Genomic DNA, 23,597 nt, shown 5'->3' on the forward strand with positions numbered 1-23,597 from the left:
AATCTTGTTCCCCCTGCAACTGCATGTTATTTCTTTGGCCACGCTTTTCCCCCTCCGACCCAAAATGTTATATATTGGGAAGACTCCTGCTGTTGCCCTTGATCAAGGAAATGAAGTTGGTCACTTGGTATTGCTGAAAGTGCCTGCTGCTTCTTATTAGTTAGGATGGGTCAAATGAAGAGGACACATTTCCCCAAGGGGAAGAGTAACGCTTATAACATTACTTAAAGTCTTACATAGTCTCTAATGATTTAACGCATCTTGCTAACTTTAATTAAAGTTAGTGACTAACTCTCAGCCAGGAAACTTTCCTGCCAGTAAGATATAGATTGATGACCCTGGCTGATCTTTCTGGCATGCCTGCACACTTTTGGTTGCCTTCTGCTAACTGAAGCTCATTTGGGTGTAGTCATTTTAATATGTGGAAATGTGTTTCCCCGTCAAGCTTTGGCACACACTGCTTTTCCTCGTTCCAACTCACACTGCCTCCACAGACACACAAATGCAAACAAACACACGTCTATGTGGTTTTGCGACGGTATTTGATTTCAAAGCCTGTAAGTTATTTCAGATTGTATCTGCTTGTTTTTCCTTGGTCATCAAATAAAACAATGGGGCTTATTCAAGTTGCTTGCTAACCACACCTGCAGGCTGGGAACCTGAGAGAACAATAGACAAAGAGCTAAACCTTCTGCATGTTGTTTCATGTCGCCTATCGCTTGATTAGTCTCTCCCTCATTCTGACATTACATTTGCCGGAATGTTTTTTTTTGTCTCAAGATGTGACTCATTGCACATTTTTGACCTTGCTTTAACAATAAACAATATCTCAATTTGTCTAAGATTGATATATTACAGTCGGCTGATGTGTGACAGCAGGGAAACCAGTTGATGATGGATGGATTTTAAACAGTTGGTGATCGACATACATATTATGATTTTGCTGTTACTGTGAAAAACAAAAGCACACTCAAGATAGCAAAAAGCAAACCACAACACTATCATTATTTCTGCCTTAAAATCACATCAATATCACCTTAGCACTGCACTTAATTTGCATTGCCTTTCTGACTGGATAAGATTTAGATGTGTTCAGCATCTTATTAAAATAAGCTGTCAGCTAGTTGAAGGCTTCACCCAGTCTCTAAATACTTTTCAGTTTTCATAAAGCATTTTTACAATTATGTCCATTAAGCAACATTTTGCTTCCTGCTGAAACTCTGTATGAAACGGGTCTTCTAAACCAGACTTTTTTTGGGGGTTGATAAAACTGTGTGCATGTGGGTGAAAGTGCATCTGTATGCGTGTCAGCCTCATTGTGACTGTCACGGGGCTGATAGCTGTGAGTGGGGTTGACAGTAGCTTCTCCTCAGCCTTGCCTGTAGACCTGGGAAACCTCGATAAGACACGCAGGCTCTGAAGCCTCTAAAAAAAACACATCGGTGTCAAGAGCCGAATGAAGAGATAGGCTAGTGAGGAGGAGGGAGAAAAAGGGGAGGAAAGTGTCGTATGGATGGTGAGGCCGTGAGAAAAACCTCCTCTGCCTTTTGGCATTGACTCCTAACGAAGTTTACTCTCTGCCATTACGTAAAAAATACCCACAATCCTTTTAGTCACAGCAGGGAGTGGAGAAGCCCTCAAAGGGAGACCGTTGCCCACACACGCACACGCATGCACACACACGCATGCACACACACGCAAACGTACATGCCACGTTTTAAAAGGTTTGTTTCTCAGTTTATTTGATCCAAAGGCATATTTTAGTCCTGCCACCGGCCGTGTTGCTCATACAGTTTTAAAACTCTCAAAGTTATCTTGAATATCCCAAATTAGGTTTTAGTCTGAGGCATACCTGTAACATGGGCGAGAGTTTATTATTAACGCAGGCACCACTTAGATGGCACCCCCCTGTAAATGTCAGAGTTCAGCTTGTAATTCCATTCTCACGAAGGCACTTAAAAGAGAAGTCATCCATTTTTGAGAGAGACAGCATGCAACCTCAATTTAAAACATCGGAAAAACCTTTCAAAGGCCTTTCCAAAGTGTGCGAGATGATGAACTTCCGTTGCCAGAAAGCATTTGACCTGAGATAGTGAAAGTGTGGCTTAAAAACAACTCTAATGTTTCAGGAGGCTCGGCAGAGGCTACGTCTGTACTGCCTCTCACATCTTGGAGGCTATCACGACTTGAGTGTGGAGACAGGAAGGGTTAAAGGCGGTGAGGATGGTTCTTTGTGTTACCATGTGTGGGTGGGTGTGTGTGTGAGCATGCAGGTGTGTGTGTGTGTGTGTGTTAAATGGAAAGGCCTGGTGTGTTTTGTATATTTCTGTATGAGCCTGTATGCTTTCAGGTTAGAAAAACACGGCTGATGGATGGATGGAGCAGCCGGGGCAGGGGGGGGCAGTAAAGGGGCTGACAATGGAGACGAGACACACTGGGTATGTTTTGATTTGGTCATGAAAGACTGAAGGATAGCTGTGGAATCTGGATGACACCTGATGCTTTCTTCCTCTTCTTTCCCCCCCTCTTTGCTTGGGCTTCGTTTACTTTTCACACTTCAAGGATAAAGTACAATCAATGCTCTCATATCAGTTTTTCCCCTCTGTGAGATGTTGAAAGAGAGAAAGGAAACTAGGCTACTGCATTGGGATGAGTTCAGTGATGTTTGCAGGGTCTGATTTTATTTCAGGAATGCAATGCTTTATATTAGCATTCAGGTATTATGGCTACTGTTATTATTAAAATGTTATTATGTTTGTAATGTGGGTTGGTCTGAATTAAGGACATATTTGTTTATTTAAAGCTTGGTATGATTGTTGGATTGTTATTACAGTTTTTATCAGAAGAATATTGTGTTTCCAATATAAGTTTATATAGCAATATCTTGATCTGGTACAAGTTGTATAAGAAACAATTTCTTCATTTTGTATCTGTTCTTAAAACCTAGATGCTCAGCACTTAAACCCTTCTCTTCCTTCTTGGTTGAAGAGATGAAAGTCAATGATCGATAACCCAAATATATTACCGAAAAAGTCCAACTGCTCCTTTCATCTAACACATTAGGGTCAAAAGTCAGCGTGATTTCCTGCCTCCACCTCAATTTACAGCTCAGTGGCTGATTCTGACACCTGAGGTATAGCAGAGGGGATTGTTTCACATGTGACTGAACCTCAGCCCAGGTTGAGCTCATTAAGCTGTAATTGAGTGTTCCCTCCGCCAGTAATGGTCCTGTCTGTATGCTTAATTTAATATCTAATCCTATCTACAGCCTACAGGTGTTTAAGGAGAGGAGGGTAGTACGAGAGCAGTATTTAATTATTGACTCACAGTTTGTGTAGAATGTGTCACAATTTATAATAACAGGCTTATTTTACATTTTTATTTATAGCAAATCATTCCACTCTTCTAATGTATTTGCTAAGTTTTGCAAGAAGTACCACCTCCCGCCAAGAGTTTAACCCCCATACAGTTTGTGTGTGTCAATTAAACATTGTTGGTGTCTGAGTAGGAATTACATTTATTTGAACTCCCACGGGTTACAGTATTGCTTCCTTTTAGAAATCTGCTTAACATTTTAACAAATTATCCAAAATACCAAAGGAACTAACTTTGAGTTAATTTCGTTTTTGAATTCCAAAACCAAACTTTTAAAATAAGGGGGCATATTTGATTAAAATAAATAAATGATGAAATATTCTCAGGGGAAATCAGACTATTATTCAGGAGAAAGTTGTTTGTAACTTCCCAGGTCATTGCATTTGAAATCACTCTGATGAACATAAGGGTTTGTCTGCAGCAGTATAGCATTCTCCAAATCTTTCTATACTTGTTTCACTTTTATTTACTTCTTACATTAATACATTGGAATTAACATGTTATGTTAGTGGATAAATTAGTTTATAATAATTGCAATTGTTCCTTGAGCTAGTTATAACATCCATTCAGAGAGTGAACTTGCTATTAGAGAGGGTTTATCACAGTTCTTTCACGTAAAGCTATACACTCACCTCTTTGCTTTTATCTCATGTCTGACCTTTCCTCTTAGTTTAGGCTTAAGCTAAATCTGTTTCAAGGGAAACATTTCCGTCAGGGGGAAAAAGATAAAATTGGGACTTGAGAGATTGTCAGTTTACGATGAGTCGGCTGCAGGGTTAATGTGACTTCCGTAAGCGTGAGTTCACAGAGGCTGGACACATATTCTCTTCTTTACACGATGAAGCACAGCTCATTAGCCTGGAGCACATTGTTCAGTCTGAGTGCCTCCTGGCCAAAGTCAGCTCAGAGAATGTGGGTAATAATAATCCCCCCAACCTTTAGATAATCAGCTTCACCACAAGAGCCCATGAAAGAGAAAGACAAGGTGTCGATAGCATAAAGAGGGAAAAAAAGGAAAATGTCTTGCTGACCAGGTGGGAAATTACATTATTTAATAACAGCAGGCGGCCACAGAAGAGGAAGAAAGGTAATGTATAGGTTTTTCCAGTTTTTTTTTAGTATGTCCGATTCCCAGAGCAGGCTGTTTTACTAATTGGATCCGGGCAAAGGGCAACATAGGTATACTTCTTTGTTACCGTTCGCATAAGGATTATGCAGGATACAGCTATAAGCATAAAAAGTTAAAACCTCCTAAATAAAAAAAAAATGCTAAATGTTAATGGGGCCGAGTGAAATGGCAGGTCTGTCCCCAATTAAACATCTCAGAAAGGTTAGAATATTTAGAGAAGTTGGGGTCAGAAACATTTAGACAGAAGTGTGTAAAAGTCACAAGATAAAGTTAGCCGTTAGAAAAGTTCATTTCACGCCTTTGTGGAAGTGTCCCTCTGCAGGTAGTTTCCTTCCATCAGGTCGGATATTTTGTACCTTCCTTTGACAGGTAATTTCACTAATTAGGGCCACTAAATCTAAACTTCAGAGGGATTTCTGACCTAAAGAATAGGACATGGAGAGGTAAAGGGCAGACTAACAGTACAGGCATTTGTTTCCGCACAATATCCACATGCATTTGGAGCATTAGCCTGAGAATCCTTAATCTCAGTTTATTTCAGAGGTATTTGTTTGATTTTGTTTGTTTTTGGTCCTGAAAAAAATAAAATAACCCATTTGCTTCAGCGAAACGGCTAATTAATCTGCCCTGCAGAACTTGCTTCTTGATCTTTCACTTTTGAATCTGAATGGACAGAGAGGAGCTACAGCTGCCACAAAATAGCCAGCATGTTTCATAGTTTAGATGAAAATCTTCTGAAGTTCTTTCTTGATGTAGTTTAGGGAGCTGATTATAAATACACTTTTGGATTTATAGCTTTAGTATGACCTGCCGGTAGGTTGTCTTCTTTAGAAGCCAGTTCATTGTTCAGCACCGTCCCGCTGGCTCTCCTCAGCCTCTCCTCAGCCTCTAGCACCAGGCTCATTAGGAGGAGGAAGTCTGGCTTTGTTGATGCGCATAGTGCAAATTATGGTATTAGACAAAAGGCCAGGACAACCACTCTCATTCTGTTTTTACTTATATAATGAAGTTCAGTCAGACCTCTTTCTGAAAAGCAAGGGGCAGTGTGAATGTAGTAGAGTGATTGAAATATTGAGCAGCAGAGAGAATGACAGAGAGATTAATAAAAACCGAAGGAAACACAGATGGACAGAGAGGTAACTCTGTCTCACACATCCTCAGTCGGACAATTTTGGGATGCCTTAATAGCAATTTTAATACCATACATCGATTTTTATTTTCTTCCAAATTGAGTCCATCTTTTCCCCACCACTTATCTCTAACTATGGTCTTTGCCTGGCTTTTAGACTGTGAAATGGAGAGTGGTAATTTCCCCGGCTTCTCTCTGTATGTTAATGAAGCGCTAATCTGCTCCTGAGCGAGTGCCTTAATGAGGGCGACGTGCCCCTCGCTCTGCCGGCTAACTCCCGTTAAGCTACTATTATGGAAATAGCTCGGTTCCGTGCGTCGTCCTGGGACCAGACTGAAATATGCCTTATTTTCACTTTTAAAGCTTTCTTCTCCCTCCTTAACAAGGCTGCGTGTTCCTTTGAGGGAGCGAGCAGTAGATAAACAAACATGGTAATGACGAGCGTGGGGAGAGGCTGCACACACTTTGAGGTCTGGTCGTTTTCAGATGCTGAATATTTGTTGAGCTAAATAGGCCACATAGGACAGATTGTTGAGAGCCAACTATCAAACCCGCCACTCTTCCAGAAATACACCCAACTCATCTGATTTGTTATTTATCATAGTTGTGTTCGTATTGTATTTAATTCGCAGGTGCTGCTTTATACGTCTCAAAGTGTCTGAGTTAAATATCTACTCGGAGAAATTGAATTAAAAGGGATTATTGACATTATGTTCTGCCAAATTAGTGCATTCCATTGATCATTTCACATCCTCCTATCCGTAACGCCTGCTGATGTTGATAATACTCGGCTGGAATTAGAGAAACACCCTAACCAGATTAAAAGTAGGAACAGATGCTGCTCGGAGCTAAACATGTTTTCAAAGACTTGTATCAAAGGATATTATGGCTTTATTCATTTTGCATGTATCTAGGCCAGCCCAGCCCCTGCCACTCCCACGGACCACATATGAAGGGTGGTGTGGTGGGTGACTATGAAATGGATTAACTTCTCTCGCTTTCTTCACTCTCAAAATTGCTCATCTTTAGGCTCCTCTCTTTGTCCCTCGTCCTCACTTCCTTATCCCATCTCTTCTTTCTCTTCCCATCCTCCTACTCGCTCCGTCTTTGACTTTTCCCCACAGAATTCAATGTTGTGTACTTTATTCATATGCTCTAGTTTGTCATTTGTTAGATCATTTGTTGAATAAATGTTGACAAAGGAGGTCAGTTGCAGACAGGCTCTTCTGCAGTTATCTCCGTTACTTTCCACAGACACTCCCTGATGCTGAAAGTTGAGATTACACTCATGTTAAACTGGCATCGAGCTGATTTTCTTATCTAGAGCAACTTCCCATCAGTGCGCAGCTTTTTTAGTAGCACAGGTTTTAAGCAGCATGACTGAGTGAAATACACCGGTAGGAGCTTAAAATGTGAATGTTCTTTTGGAAGACACGAGTGAAAGTAAAGTGAAATCGTGTGAAATACGAGTGGGAGGTTTGAGGGGATGTGGGAGAGAGTTGAAAATAGTACAATCTATTCGTTCCTCTGCTCATATTACATGAACCTTAGGTTTCCTCTTAAGATGAAGAAAAGATGTCTGAGCCTTGTCTCAGATGAGTCTGTAAGGATGTTCTGGATACAAAGATTCTCTGGTGGCTTTTGTCACAAGTTTTCAAGTTCAGATATAAATGAAAAAGTCTTGAACCGTGCCAGTTTGTCAGACTAAGATTGTCAAACATAGGTGGTTTGGGGAATAGTTTGATGTAGTCAAAGCTTAATCACTTGCACAGCTTCCTTCCTCCGCCTCATATGGAGAGGTTTAATCACACATCCAAAATGCTGCATGAATTTCCTTTATTATGAGTAGTTGTCATGCATCATGCCCCTTCAAAAGAGGAATTTAGCTTCAGTATATTGTATTTCTCTTGAGCAGAAAATGTGAACATGCAGAATAAGATAAGTTTTATATAAAGTGTTTTGGTTAGTTTGGATTGTCATTGATGCCAAACATCACTAAGTGTCACTGAGTCCTTTTAAGAGATAAGGAAATTGCCCTAGATATTGCTTATTAAAAATTGACAAACTGTTCTGTTAGGCATGCTGTGTAGTGGTCTCTTCCTGCTGCCTTTTGCTCTGCTTATGGCAATGTTGGCTGGATCTGTAATGTAATGTAACCTGGCTGATACTTGAGGAGGGATATATGAACCATTATTAGTTTGGTTTTTGTAAGTTTAAATACTTCTGCCAGAAAGATGGAATGATTGATTTCTGTCATAATATTCAGCACCACAAATACCTATTGACTTAAGCCAATGGCAATGCATCAAATCAATGGGAGAAAAACATATCCATCTTATATTGCTCTGGGCGTATAGACAGTGAGCCCATGGAGAAACCAGCAACCACAGCATATGGTGGATGACGCATTGCAGACGTGCCGACTAAAGTTGATCAGGACCAGACTCTGTTTCTCTACGACACTGACCACAGTGAGAGGGAGGAGAGGGCTTGAGGAGCTGTCATATTTCCCTCTGGAAGAGAGGGAGAGATTCCCGTGTGGTTGAATAATAATGTGGCTCTGTCTCACTCGAGGGAAGTTTGAGGGAGCATCACACAGAAAGAGGGGAAGAATTGTTCATAGAGCATTTGTCATAGAAGTTCAGAAGAGTCACTGACACACAAGAAAAATAAAATATGGTTGTGTGTGTACATGCATTGTTTTTGTATTTCATGCTAGCATTTCATTAAAGTTAGGGCTGCTAAGCAGCAAGCGGCTAGCTTGAAGGATGTGGCGGTAGTGCGGTAGTCCCAGTATCGTCAGCTAACTCAGAGAGGCCCCTGACTCGCACAGATGTTACCATGCTGCCTCAAATGCACGCACCCTGCAAGATGTAGACCAGATTTATGGGGATTTGCCACATTCTAGCCTGACATTCATTCTGAATAACAATATTTTCAGCAGTGTGAAAGCACTGAGAAAATATTATCTGCTGATTTTGGTGGTGTGTTTTGTATGCCTTCTATATCCAGTGGAAACCCATAGCCTCATCAGTAGCTAACAAATGTCTCTTTCAGTTTGTAATTATCTTAGTGTTACATACACATACTAACTGCGACTAATTTAAGCAAATGCTTAAAGTCAATTTAGGGTTGGCTCTGCTTTCCAAGGAAGTCATTATGCAATAATCTGGACGACCCAATGATGATCTTCTGATAAGACTTCTCACAAGACCCAATGAAGGTAGCTTTGTTTTTTAATTTAATGATTCATTTACTTGTTAATCCAAAACTGTTTTATCACCTCAATTTGAACTCTTTAAAACAAACCTGCTGGTTTGTGCCTCCATTTTGCATCTTACACTTAAATCTTGCATCGTGTTGAGAGTAATCAGTGTTGACATTGGGCTATTTACGGTGAATAATCCAAGACAGGTTGCTTTTACTGATGTTGACTCTTTTTGTATATTTAGTAGATTAGAACTTCATCATAGTTCGACTTTGCTTCCGGTAAAAAATTCAAAGGCCAACTGCTGTTTTGTATTACAGCTTTGCAAAAATAAAATAAGCAGAAAATAATATGTTATAAAGAAGACAAAAAGTACCATTCAAATGTTTATTTCTGTAAAGTCCCTTTTGGAGATGGAAATTATTTATGAATTAACTGCTTAAAAATGCCAAATTAAAATCATTTTATGTCACCACAGGAGGGCCAGGAAAGTGGAACATCTGAACTTGCATCAAAGGGCATTTAGCTCGGCACAGCTTGTTTGTGGCTTGATAAACAGAATATTTACATGCTTCTTGTTGCACTTTTATTGAGTCCAACCCAGATCACTCTCATGTGCTCATCTTACCAAAAAGTGAGGTTGGGAGTTTTGTTTGGTTCAGTCCATCAGTTGATTGAGTTATCAAGTTGATCAGATAGTGACTTGGTGCATATTTGTGGGCCTTAAAAAAGAGTTTGCTCTGTAGGCCTCAGCCTCTCAGTGAAAAGGCTCTATATGCAATGTGTTTGTGTGTTCACGCAATGCTGTTGTGAGTCTGTGCTCGTATCTGCATCCATGCTTCAGTGTGTTTCTGTCATTCTAGTTCAGTGAGTGCTTGGCCCACTGGGTGCAGACAATCCCAGCTTTGTGTGTGTGTCCTGCTGCTATGCTGCCTACTGTACTGAATGGGCTCTGGGGAGCGAGGCGTGTGAAAATCCCACCCTTGCCCACCTAGAGTCTAACAGCTCTGTGTGTGTGAGTGTGTGTGTGAGTGTATGTGTACAATAGAAAGACAGAAGTGGAGAAAAAAGGAGTACTTGTATGTTTGTGAATTGGTGTGTGTGTGTGTGTGTGTGTGTGTGTGTGTGTGTGTGTGTGTGTGTGTGTGTGTGTGTGTGTGTGTGTGTGTGTGTGTGTGTGTGTGTGTGTGTGTGTGTGTGTGTGTGTGTGTGTGTGTGTGTGTGTGTGTGTGTGTGTGTGTGTGTGTGTGTGTGTGGGGGGGGGGGGGGGGGGGGGTGTATGTGTGGGCTGGTAAGTGGTGGGTGAAAGCAGACACTCCACACAGGAACACTTAGTGCCTGTGTTGGCCAGTACAGAGAGATTCTTTTTTATTCTATTATTTCATTAACTGGGCAACCTAATGATCTGACAAATGACCCCCAGCAGAGGCCAGGTTGTTCCCTCAGACTCAGCACCGCTGGCCTGTCTGTGTGTCTCTCTTTTACCCTTTGTCCCCCTTTTTCTCCTTTCATCATGCTTTCTAAACTCTATGCCTTTAGACCATTTTCCCAGCAGACATTTGGCATAAACTGAAGTGTACAGGTGTAACCAGGAGCATTAATCATTGCTGCATTACATTTAGTCAGGGTCTCTATGTTGTGCTCTAATGAACTGGAGCTGTAATTATTGTCATTAGTGCTTTCCTCCTATGACGAAATGTCTATTTTACATACATAAAAGTCACATAAAAGTTATTTATTTATTGTCATTGCTATTGATCGTGAATAAAACCAGTTGTACACATGTGGTGTGTAAAGCAGAAAGTCTACTTAACGATCGTTGCAAACTGAGTTCCCAACTGTTAAAAACTATACAAATATTGAGCACTGCACTTAATGAGTTTAGCCCATTTGAAATTAATTCACTAGCACTTCAATAGTTTAGCTTATTTTTAAGCGAATATACCTATATTTTTCTAGTTGTTCTGTTTGTATCTGTATAGTTTATTGTACTTATTGTAAGTCGCTTTGGATAAAAGTGTCAGCAAAATGGTACTTGTTTTCACTGTTTTCCTTAGGCAGTACCACATAACCAGTCCTTTCTTTGTAAACGATTCTGTATGAACTTACAGTAAGTTATTTTATTTAACAATTTCTACAGAACTCACGTTTGTAAAAAATGCAGACAACTTGCAGTTAAGATGAGCACAAGATTACAACATTAGTATATCACAGAACACGCAAACCAGTCCCTAGGGACGAGGAAGTATGTACTCCTTTCAGAGTCATATCTTAAGATATTAAAATGTTTCTACTGTGTGTAGATCACGGAAACATTTTAATATCTTAAGATATGACTCTGAAAGGAGACTTTGCAAGGGAGATGAACCTAGGACTTCTTTTAAAATGACTTGAAATCACTTGGGTGCCGATAACAAAGACTTTCTTTCTTGTCGAGGGCAATATAACATGACAGCTGAGTGGCATGTTTTGTTAAACAGGTCTCCTTGTACACGGAGTAAACTTCCTGTGCTGCCTACTGCCAGATGCTCGTTAGCATGCAAACGTTGTAGCTCTGTTAATAAAAGTTCTGTCTAAGTCAACATTGAACTTCTCCAGATTGGAGACTTGTGTACGAAAGGCAAAATTAATTCTTCCTGTCTTCCTGTCTCCTCCCAGCTATTAATGTATTAATGGATCCCTCACATGTAGATCATGAGCATAAATATGTGTCACTCATATTACTGTTGCACTTTGTCTTGCTGCATAGCATGTGAAGATTGAGGAGGTGGATGTGGGAGTAGTATGGTACAATGGGAGCGTATAGGTATGCTCCCATTGTCCCCAACCACAACACAGGATGTGGTGGATTCTAATTGAGGAGGTGGATGGACAATACACGCACACAAACAAATAATGAACAAGTAAATACACGAAAACTGCACAGACAGGACACAGGTGACTTCACCCATGTGAGACAAAACCAATAGGCAAAATAGCCATTGTCCTACTAGCCCACGACCAAATATGTTATTTGTTTAGCCCCAGTATCTACCTCCTGCTGTTTTAAAAGGTCAAGCCTCATCTTTGTTGAATGACAGTTTCTGTGTCCCAGGGTTTAGGCTGGAGCCACACGGGAACGGTAACGCAAACGAACCGAATTCGATATCAAAAAAGTCTTCCGTCCACACGCAATAGGCATACCGGGACCTGGCTCGAAACACTCGGAAAACTGTTGTTGTTGTTGCCGAAACACATCAGCAATGACGCGGGTGACACGGGGTGAGCAGGAGAGGTGGGGAGAGGCGGGGCTATTGCGTCATCAGGAAATGATCGTATAGGGCGTAGACACGGAGCCGTTTGGCCCCCCAGAGCGTTGCGTCCGCAGATCTACCCACCTTGGGACCCGTTATCGTTATCTGAGTTTCCCTGTCGGCCTCGTGTGGCCGAACCGTATATATTATGGAGAACTGTAGCGGATACGACTGTTACTGTTCTCGTGTGGCTCCAGCCTTAATCTCTTGAATCAAGGTGTTCATTATTTATTACACGTTTTTTGTGTTCTGCATTTTGCTACAGCACTCATTTAGTGTTCCCATTTCAAAGAAGTTCACTGGTTGTGTTCCTTAAAGGACCTTCTTTTCAGAAGCTCAACTATTAAGGAGATATATTCAAACTCTATCCTCTACCCTCTTCCTCCTTCCATCGCTCCATCTGTCTGCCATATCTGTTAGGGTGTTTGTTTGTGTTTGTGGCCTATCCTCTCAGAGCATGTAGACATATGCCCTGTTCCTCCTCTAATTGGTTCTCTGTATTCATGTCGAGAGGCTGAGGGAGGCAGGGAGACTGCAGGCAAAGCTGACTCTTAATAAATGTCAGTCCACAGCCTGGCTATGGATGGACAGCTCACTGATGGGCTGTTTATAACAAAGCGTCACTTAATGCACGGAAAGACAGGGACCGAGGCGAAGTTACAGAGATAAAGAAAAGGAATAAATCAGGAGAGGGTGACGCATCTAGCCAACAAGAGATGGAGACAAGATGAGAGAGGGACAGGACCGAATCACCTCAACAGGAAGAGACACAGACGCAGTGATTGTGATGGAGCATGTTAGGCATTTAAATATAGAATTTACTTAAAGTAATGGACAGCTAGTTGAAATAAAAAGCAAACATTAAAAAAAACTTGACAAGGACAACCAAAAATCTCGCAATTTAATTGAAATGCGAATGAATTGTTTATTGCTAAATAACTTCCAGTTAATAATACACATAACAGATGTAAATAAGTGTCTGTGTGTGTGTGTGTGTGTGTGTGTGTGTGTGTGTGTGTGTGTGTGTGTGCCTGCATAACCGCACATTTCTGTCTGATTATTGTTTGTGTCGGTCGGCTTTGTTTCCCATGCATACTTGTCTACACACATGCCGATGAGTGTACAGTATATGTGCACGAGCAGAACTGCGAGTGTGTGTGTTTGCGGGAGCAATATAGATGTGTGTGTGTGTGTGTCCCGGTGTGTTCGTCCTGTCAGGCCTGGAACCTGCTGCCTCCTCTCAGCCCTGTCTCCCCACAACACCAAGCAAAAGCCGGTTTGTTTATTGTTTTGCCTGCATTGTTTTTCTTTTGATTGTTGTCAAAGTTCCCACTCTCTCTTCTCTTGGGTAGCAGCATACACTCCACTCCTCTTTGCTATTATTTACTCCCTGTGGTTTTCACTGTTTATATGAGTGTTATCAAAAGGCCTGTTGAAAAAGGAAGCATAGTTAAGAGGGCTAAATATAATTTAGACTGATTGGATGAATCACTTCTGTTCATTTGCAGGTGTTTTCTCCAAGTCACGGTAATGACACAAACTGAATGACATGTGTTTGGGAAGCCCCTTTCTGCACAGGAAGGGTTTCCATCATGTCATCTTGAATTTCACGAGTATAATAGAGGTTTGGAAAATAACTTCTCTTTTCCTAATATATTTGGGAGAATGGGAATGTGTCCATGTGTCTGGTTGTGTGGGCCTGCATGTGTGCACATTCTGAATTCTGTTATAAATAGCAGAAGTGACTGACAGTTTCCAGTGTTTGTGTTTGACAGCTTCTGTTTGTTGTAGTCGACAGGCTGTTTAGTGAATGGCTGAAGGTTTGAAGTTCTGTCTCTCAGTGTGCGATGACTGCAGGGCACTGCCGTGGAAGTGGAGACTCGCTCATGGTGCCCCCCTTTCAGCACCAATGCACAATGCATATGTGGCTCCTATAGGTTTTTTTCCTTCTGAACAGTTCCAGGCTCAAGGGGTCATGGGAAGTTTAAACATGTCTTTTTTTGTGAACTAATCATTTATTTTTGTTGTTGTTGACTGACACATTACTGTTTTGTCTGAAGCTACTGGCTGCTGAATAATTTGAAGAAAATGCCGTATAGGATCAATGTTGTTGATGCGTTAAAATATGAAGGGAAATAAGAAATGTTGAATTTCGGTTTCTAAAGCACAGAAGTATGGCCATGCGACCTGTAGCGCATATAGTATTGCGTCTAACTCGCTCTCTCTTTCTCTCTCTTTGGCTCAACCAAACACTTGATCCGCAGCAATATGAAAAAGATGTAAGAAAGGGAATTAAGAACTCGTAAACTCCCTACAAAAACACTACTCAAAGGTAAGAAAGGTCTGTATTTGAAGCACAGGGGGTTATTGTTTTGTTAGTTTTTTATACCGTGGTATTGAATTGGTATGAGGAATCATGGAATAGTATTGGAGTCAACCACTTCATCTCTGGTATTGTGACATAGTTAAATTGCACAATGTTTAGGGTTCAAAATGATGCAGGTCTCATTACACCAACTAGTTCATCACAGTTTACACTTGATCCAGTCCAAATGCTGTTCTGTACACACACACACACACACACGCACGCACGCACGCACGCACGCACGCACACACACACACACACACACACACACACACACACACACACACACACACACACACACACACACACACACACACACACACACACACACACACACACACACACACACACACATACACTCAGCAGTGTGCCAGTTTGAGAAATACTGACTCTAATAGATCATGTCATCTTGAACGTTCTGTGGGTCAATAGTCACAGTACTGTAATTGCCTTGTTATGCCATCCTCTTTTTGTTTGCAAGACGTAGTTGGGAAACACATTACATTCAGTTTGATTGGTGTGCCATAATGAGAAGAAAGCTATTAATTAAGGTCAGCATAATGCTAAGGCCAATTAGATATCCATTGTTCTTCTCAGATGAACCTTTGAACTGTCCCTGATGGAGGCCATACACTAGACAACGTCTTGACAGGGTACAGACAGATGGACAGAGACAATTCAACATAAAAGACGAGGCAGCACACCTGTAGCACTGACGCGAACGAAAACAATCTGTATTGAGACATTAAAAGGCTTTTTGTGTTTTGACAGCACAGCTACATCTCTCAGAGTAACTAATTGTAGTGACAGACAGCTATGCAGCAGAACAAATGCAAGCATCATCAAGCACACCATCCATCCATCTTCTCCCGCTTATCCGTGGTCAGGTCGCGGGGGTAGCAGTTCCAGCAGAGAGCCCCAAACTTTCTTTTCCCTGGCGACATCAACCAGCTCTGACTGGGGGATCCCAAGGCGCTCCCAGGCCAGCGAAGAGATATAATCCCTCCACCTGGTCCTAGGTCTACCCCTTGGTCTCTTCCCAGCTGGACGTGCCTGGAACACCTCCCTAGGGAGGCGCCCAGGTGGCATCCTAACTAGGTGCCCGAACCACCTCAACTGGCTTCATCAAGCACACACAAGCTTTTATTTAAAAAAGAATTTGCCAAAGTTTGCTTGATGTCTCAATAAGTATGTAAAATACAGATGTGTGGTTACTCATGGTTGTTAGCTTAATTTGCATATAGAATAAACTAAGCAGTTGAGTTGTGAAAAATATTTTCATCTAAATTCCTTTCTGAGTGAACAAGATTGTTTATTGGTGATCTAATGTCACTATATTGCACTTAATTACCTTTTTTGTTGAATATATTACCCCATGTTTCCACGCAACAGTTTTGTGCTGTCACCTGCATGCATGACCAGTGACAGACATCCCCCCCCCCCACCCTAATTTTTCCTCCTCATAAAACTACCCCTGCTGATCATCCCTCAGCAAAATGGCAGAATGCCGCTCAGACAGCCAAGGGAAGCTTGTGATGTAGGCAGGCACAGAGACACAGGGAGGACAGGCAGACAGGTTGGCAGAGAAGTGTGTGTTGTAAGCTAACCGACTGAACATAATGACACTTATATTATTGTTGCTGTAAGCTTACAGACAGACAGACACAGAGAATCAGTTGAGCATGCAGAGAAGTTGATAGACCAGATAAAAGGATAGGCCAGCAGTCACTCTGTCATCAGGCTTTTGAAATGATGTGTGTACCCATGGCAACATAACAGTGTAACAGCAAGGATTTTAGATGTTGTTTATTTATTATTAATTGTCAGGATGTGTGGTGATGAAACCCAATTAAAGAAAGATGAGTGTCTGTATATTTACAGTAAAGCAGCCAGGTAAGGTAATATGGTATTTGTTATGATTGTGTTAAGGGATAAAGGTTTGCCAAAATCCGACAGCTCAGCCTCCTGTGCATGCAGCTCTTTTTCTTTGTCTTTCACTGTCAGGATTTTTTTCTGTCTGGCAAAAGTCAACAGGCAGCGAAGGCAGAGAGCTCCAATCGGACGAACTGTCAACGAGCTCGGAGTCACAGAAGATGTAGCGAAGTCACAGAGGAGCTTCTGTGCAACGTAACACCTCCTCTTTCTGCAGAGCCCCTGTGCTGCCAACATTACACCAACCCTTTCTTTTCATGCCCATTCAATGGTGTGAGCAGAAAAGCAGAACGATAATGTTTTTAATCTGAACAGTTAGACATTTTAGTTCTAACGATTTGTGCTATTTATTAAAGAAGTGATCATTGTGTTAGCATTAATATCACTTGCATTTGAAATGCTGCCAATATCTGAGGATTCATCGCGTTTATTAAAACATTTATGGTATTTGTGTCGGATAATCTTAAACCCTAAAAAAAATTGTGTTAATATAAATACAACTTGGAAGTCTTCTGGGTTGTTTTTTTCACAGCAATCATGTTTTTATCTCCTGCTAATTGAGGTATGAATGTGACATCATTTCTGGATAAGATAACACAATCTGGGTTTCCCACTGAGCGACGAGGTAGTGCTCAGAGGAAAACACGTGTCCACCCCTGACAGGACCTGGCTTTAATTCCCACGTTCAGGTTTGGTGTTCCGGTCGCTGCACCAGTCAGCTAACCAACAGGGGAGCCGACACAAAAAAGAGAGTGTCTTAGCAAGGCAGGAAAAGGAAGTTAAACTTGTCTCAAAATGTACTGCGACACAACACAACGTCTACCTATAATGCACTCTGTTGGCCATCAAGAAAGCAAGGGCCCATACCAGGAAGATCACTTCCCATGAACAGCATATGCCTGAGTTTAGCTCATCATCATTACTCTACAGAGTTATAAACTTTGTCTAATACAGCTCAAACGTGACAAAAAAAACAGGACAAGGAAAACTAAATATTATTTTAAAAAGGCTTACAAGGATGTTTCTGACAAATGAATACTAGTTAGCAGCAACAAGTAAAACATATAATCTGATACATGCATGCAAGCAGGTACGCACATTATATCTGTAATGGACTTTTTAAACATTGCACTTTACAGAAAAAAAACAAACGAGGGAAAATGAATGAAAGACTAAAGATGATGTCCATACAAACAAGCAGAATTAACTATAAAATAAAAGTTGTTGAATGACACTAAAGAAAACCATAAGGATGTTCTCTAATAAGAAGCAGAGTCATCGGATGTAATGAGATACAAGACTTCTACACAAGCCCTCAAATGCTGATCTTCAAGATGGTGTCAATACACATACAAAGTATAAATCAGAAACCTCTCACCTTTCTCCGAGACACACACCATATTTCACACATGACATTTGACTAGATTGCAAAAGAGTGACCGACACTTGTTGTCGACACTTGAGATTGATTTGCATCACTTCTTGTCCTGTCTGGACTTTGCAATGCATATTTTATGGTTGCTTCTACCAACAGTTCCACCCACACACACGTGCATATGATATGGTGCATGGCACAAACTTGCTCATACAAAGAGTATGTACGTTTAGAAGTGTTTATTGATAACCAGAATGTTTGCAATCTAGCTTGCATTGAATTATCTAACTTTTGGGCTAAATTAAGTGTTTAGAATAAAGCTGAAAAGTGTGTACCAAGGTAAGTTTTGTACTATAAACACCTTAAGTAAGTAGACCTACTTTAGATATAAGCAGGAAGGGGACTGACTGTATATTTGAGCTTGAACATTTGTTTTCAAATAACACTGTCACATTTTTCAAAAGTCACTTTTTTATTTTGAAAAAAGGGTAAAAAAACGAACCTACTTAGTAGACTTAAAGCAGTGTGTTGTTACTAAATCTGCTCAGGACGACAACACCTGGGACCTGGGGTGGGAACGTCTAAAGTTTGGATTGAAAGAGTGGAAAGAGGAACTATTCACTCTCTCACACACACATAGACAAGGACAGATGCATTAACAAGGACATATACATGCACCCATCTTAACACACACACACACACACACACACACACACACACACACACACACACACACACACACACACACACACACACACACACACGCACACGCACACGCACACGCACGCACACACACACACACAGTGTTATTTTTCTCTCTTTATGAGTTAAAAAAATGCGTAATTGTTAAATTAAGTTTGGAAGTTACATTTTTGTATTATATTATATACAAAAATGTAACTTTAATATACAAAATATTTCAGTAAGTGAATTTGTTACAGTTTAATGTTTGAGATGCTTTTGGTCGTCTGTTTCTATGAAAGCTCCCTCGGGTCCTCACAACTTTTCATTCTTGTCTTTAGCTCTCATTCTCTGTCGTTCATTTTCTACTCATCTCTGTCTTGCTTTACTCTCTCATACCTATTTCACCCCTCTGTGATTTGATCAATCTCCATTCCTTGTCAACTTTTCTTAGATTTCTTACTCGATAGAAGCAGTTACTGAGAAGCATTCAGCAAAACAAATTCACTGCTTTCCCAAGTAATTCAAATTCAAGCTATTCTTTATTGCACTGTGGCAAATAATTGATGAAATGGCTTTTTCCGTCCACCCAGGCCGATTCACACAGACTCCCATTGGTATGAAAGTACTACTGCTCGATGTAGTACACATGGGGTCTTATATAAACTGACACTACTATCCACTTGATGGGCTTAAATCATTTCTTTTTGAATATTTAGTTTTTCTTATCAATTAAAATATATTGATCTGAAACCTCTTAAAGCTTTATTCCATAGAAAATGTCTCCTTATCATAAATGCAGCAGTTTCAGGTTATTCATCTATAGATAACACCAAATTAATTGTTTTCTGTGCTTTAGGTAGAGTCATCTTTTTCAGCTTTGTACCCATTTGTTTAAAGGGACATTTGGTTTACTTTATTGCAGCTTTTAAACATATTTTTACTCTTGGATATCATTTCTATATCTTGTATTCAGTTTTCTTCACGATAACCTTTGGAATCTGGAAACCAAATGTTTTCAAAAATTCAAAGAGAGAAGGCTTTATCTTCTGGAGACCAAGAATGTCTGTCAAAAAAATCATGACTGGCCACTGTTTTTAATTTCTAGGTCTAACTCAAATGGAGTACTCCTGAAACTACAGTGAGTGTAGTCTGCGACAGGTAATGCAGAAAGTCACTCTCAAATCTGTAACGAAACTGCAGTCCGTTTAAGTAATTATTTTACAGGGGTCTTTGTTTACTTCCGCAAATACGTTTGTATCAATTACTCCTCCCTGACTTTAGAGGGTCTTCTGGGGAATTGTACAGGTCACCTTTTCGAGGGCTAGAAGACAGAGAGCTGCAACATAATTTGTACTCCCATATCATGGCAGGATGCTTTTATGGAAATGTCCTTGATTTCTATGTTAGTTTATTCCCCCTCATGTTTTGGATCTCCCTTAGTGTGTATCCTATATTATGATAACATACTCTCCTACATGTGGTGCATATGGAACACCAGATGCAAGTGAACTCATGATTATCGTTACGGGTTAATCCTGTTTTCTGTATCTGACACACAGGATTTTGACAGATAAGATGTGTGTGTGTGTGTGTGTGTGTGTGTGTGTGTGTGTGTGTGTGTGTGTGTGTGTGTGTGTGTGTGTGTCCATGTGTATGTGTGTGTAAGTATAGGGCTGTGATGATGAGGATGATGCACCCTATCCCCATTAGTGTTAGCCTAGATCTGTCAGCGCCTTGTTGGGTTACTGCCTGGCAAAATGTCAACCCTGAGGAACAATGGGATGGGCCAAACACACACACACACACACACACACACACACACACACACGCGCACACACACACATACCGGCAGTACCTAGAAGTTCTCGAACAGTCAGAAAACTCTGTCAATCTCACATCCTCATAAGCACGAACACACTTTGATCCTCAGCCCCTGTGATTCAGACAGGAAGCGTTACAGTTTGTTTTTGTCTTTATTGTACTTTACTTTTTGATCGACATCATATCTCACACAACCTCAAACTGCATTTCCTGTTGCCCCCTGTCTCAACTCTGTCAGACAGTAATGGAGACAGCCCAGTTTGCCGACGACTGTTTATTCCTGTTTCCAACTCGACGGGTGTTGTTTCTGTGACCCGCGCTCACTAAAGACCATAAACCCAGAGAAGTGCTTATGCAGCGCTGGTTTCTGCTCATTATACTAGTGTTTGCTGCAGTGAAGATCAGGAGAGTCGCCTAGATCAGTGCCGTGCTGAAGCACATGGTGTGTTCATCATTCAACTAATTTAACTGCATGCCCAATTTGCATTTCAAATTAAATCACTTCCTAACATCTTCCTTGTTTACTCGGAGGATGATTTGTCACCCTGTAGAACTACTTTACATTGCGTCTCACTTGATAACAACACTTTAATAAGTTGTTTTATTACCTGTCGTGTCCTCGCAGCGCTCCCTCTACCGTATCTAAACTCAACACTGTCCTACATTCTCCTTGTGATGTGACACTGCTGCAGTTTGGTGGCGTTGACGAGAGACAGCATTCCCCCTCTGCGCTCTCCTTTATTGACTTTTAACGTTGCTTCCAATTAATATCTCTGTCATTAATTTGAAGTGACACATGGCCTCCATCCACCCACACAACCAGCCAGCCAGTTAGCTTCAAGCCTCAAAGCGCAGTTTGGTCTCTGAGCACCAAACTGCTGGGAGGAGAGCTTTAAATGAGAGTGTACGCACATGTTGTTCTAATATCTTTCTGCACAGATCTCTTTCTTTGTGGTTTTTCCTCGTTCTTTCTTAGTTCCCTGTTGCCCTCCTAGCTGGTGTGCACAGTTCTCTGTTATTATCAACATTTAACGAGACAGCACTGAGTGCACTAGTCGGCTACATGATTTCTCATTCTGTACCCGAGAAAACATCTCACATGTTATGGCTATTTTCTCATTGATGGGTGTGATAAAGTGTCTCTCCATTACTCCCACTCATGGATGTGAATTTTTCTTCAGCTTTCATTTGTGATGGGGTGATGATAATGATGATAGCAGACAGCGCAGTGATGGTTGCCCTTAGTTTCTTAATTCTTTCTGCAGAACTTACTTCAATCCATAGTTAGTCAACTCTGCGGTCTTCAGAGTGGAGAGATACATCACAAAAGGCTCCCAGGTGAACCTTAATGGAATCCACATAAAGATGAATAGCTATATTGCACAGCATGAAAACAGATGAAAGACACTTAAAGTTATTGAAGCAGTGTTCACAATTATTTTTTTCAGGTCCAAGCTTCACAAGACACGAGGTTCTTTATTCCTATATTTCCCTATTTTTTCCCTAAGTCAGTCAATATCAGTTTTTTCTTCACACAATTATCATGGCATTCACAATAATATGATCAAGATAACTATGAAACATTTGAAAAGAATAAAATAATGCTATTTGTCTAAATAATTGAAATGTTGCTAATTGGGGAGGGGGACGAAGCGATAATGAAAACAAATAGAAAGGATTTCATGGTGGATTATATTCTCATAGTTGTATTACTAATGTGATTTCAATGTTTAAAGTTGTAAATGTTACAATTATCAATGTCGGTCTATCATAACGCTATTTTTCTGTTCACTCTTTTGAAATACATCTTGCTATATTTGAATGATAAAGATACATTATTTAATCATATCTGGGTGTTTTTCAATTTGTTTAGGCCTTCATTTAAAGGATTGGGAAACAAAGAAATACAGAATTGGTGAAAGTACCTGTTTTACACTTTTTTAAACCTGACATACTTACAGTACATATTATATAATGGACTTTTCTTTGATGATTGAAGTCAGATGCCCAACATCCACATAAGTGGGTTACATACATGCTTTGCAAAGTTACTGCATGTGTTTATTTTGATATCAGTGTTGAAACATGTTGTCCATCTTTCTACATGTGATGCATCAGTCCGCTTCTTTTTAAATAAAGCCAAACCGAATGGAGAAAGAGAGATGGGTTTCCTACCATGAGATGTGGACAGTGGCTTTGCCTTCAGTGTATTTTTAAACACTCTTAAGGAATAAGACTTAGAGGATAGTAAGTACTGGCCAGAGAGCAGTAATAATTAATGAAGGTTTATATAGAAAGCACAAGAAAGCCAACTGAAGATGCCTTGGTCATTACTCTTATGCATGTGCTCTGATTGCTGCTTTTCATCCTCTTCTCCGTCGTCCTTGTACTTCTCTGATCTTTCTTTTTCTTATTTGTTCAGTTATTGGCACAGTCTTATTCCTGTCTAACCCTACCTCTCTTTCTCTTCATATCTTTCAGGTTCAAGAAAATGTCTTTGTGGATTTTAACCACCAGGAGCTGGTTGACTTCTACAATAAGGTCTGCTATTTGTGTGTGTGATCGAATGTGTGTAAGAATGTGTTGTGTCAGCGCCTATCTTCCATGTTGCATTTCATCCTGATTGACAGACATTGCCTGACAAAATCCATCTGCCTTCCTGTCGAACTCATTCTTTTATTGTCCTATTTCTATTTTTTCTTGATTCTCCATGAATGTGTCTACGTGTGTCTCTTTTGTGTACTTCTTTTTAAGCATACACTCAACATTTTCTCCTCTCTTTCAGCTTGAAATCGTGCAAGGCCAGTTGGATTCCCTGACTTGATGCCTGATGCTCTTGTAGACAAACACACACACACACACACACACACACACACACACACACACACACACACACACACACACACACACACACACACACACACACACACACACACACACACACACACACACACACACACACACACACACACACACACACACACACACACACACACACACACACACACACACACACACACACACACACACACACACACACACACACACACACACACACACACACACACACACACACACACACTCTCAGTGTTTTTGCTGCCAGCTATGCCAGCTGTTAGAGGCCTAGCAATTCCATTCGGGGTCTGATTTATTAGTGAACAATGTCAAATGTTGAAGGAAGGGGTTTGTTTCCCCTTTGAGCTTCTTTCATTCCAGGTTTGTGCTCTTGATTTAAAGAGGCCATTGTGATCAATCTGCCTGTACTTTGAATTTGTATGTCTTCATC

The 23,597-nt window shown here is 40.7% G+C and overlaps 1 protein-coding gene across 1 annotated transcript in view; it reads left to right on the forward strand.

Annotated features, from left to right (window-relative positions):
* commd10 (COMM domain containing 10) overlaps window positions 1-23,209 on the forward strand; it is a 55,751-nt gene extending 32,542 nt beyond the window's left edge. The window contains exons 6-7 of the mRNA XM_034091651.2: window positions 22,793-22,852; window positions 23,097-23,209. Of these exons, the coding sequence (XP_033947542.1) occupies window positions 22,793-22,852; window positions 23,097-23,135 (99 nt within the window). The 3' untranslated portion in view covers window positions 23,136-23,209. The remainder of the gene's footprint in view (window positions 1-22,792; window positions 22,853-23,096) is intronic.
* Window positions 23,210-23,597: the final 388 nt, after the last annotated feature.

The sequence above is a fragment of the Pseudochaenichthys georgianus genome, chromosome 9, assembly GCF_902827115.2.
Source record: "Pseudochaenichthys georgianus chromosome 9, fPseGeo1.2, whole genome shotgun sequence".
Lineage (NCBI taxonomy): Eukaryota > Metazoa > Chordata > Actinopteri > Perciformes > Channichthyidae > Pseudochaenichthys > Pseudochaenichthys georgianus.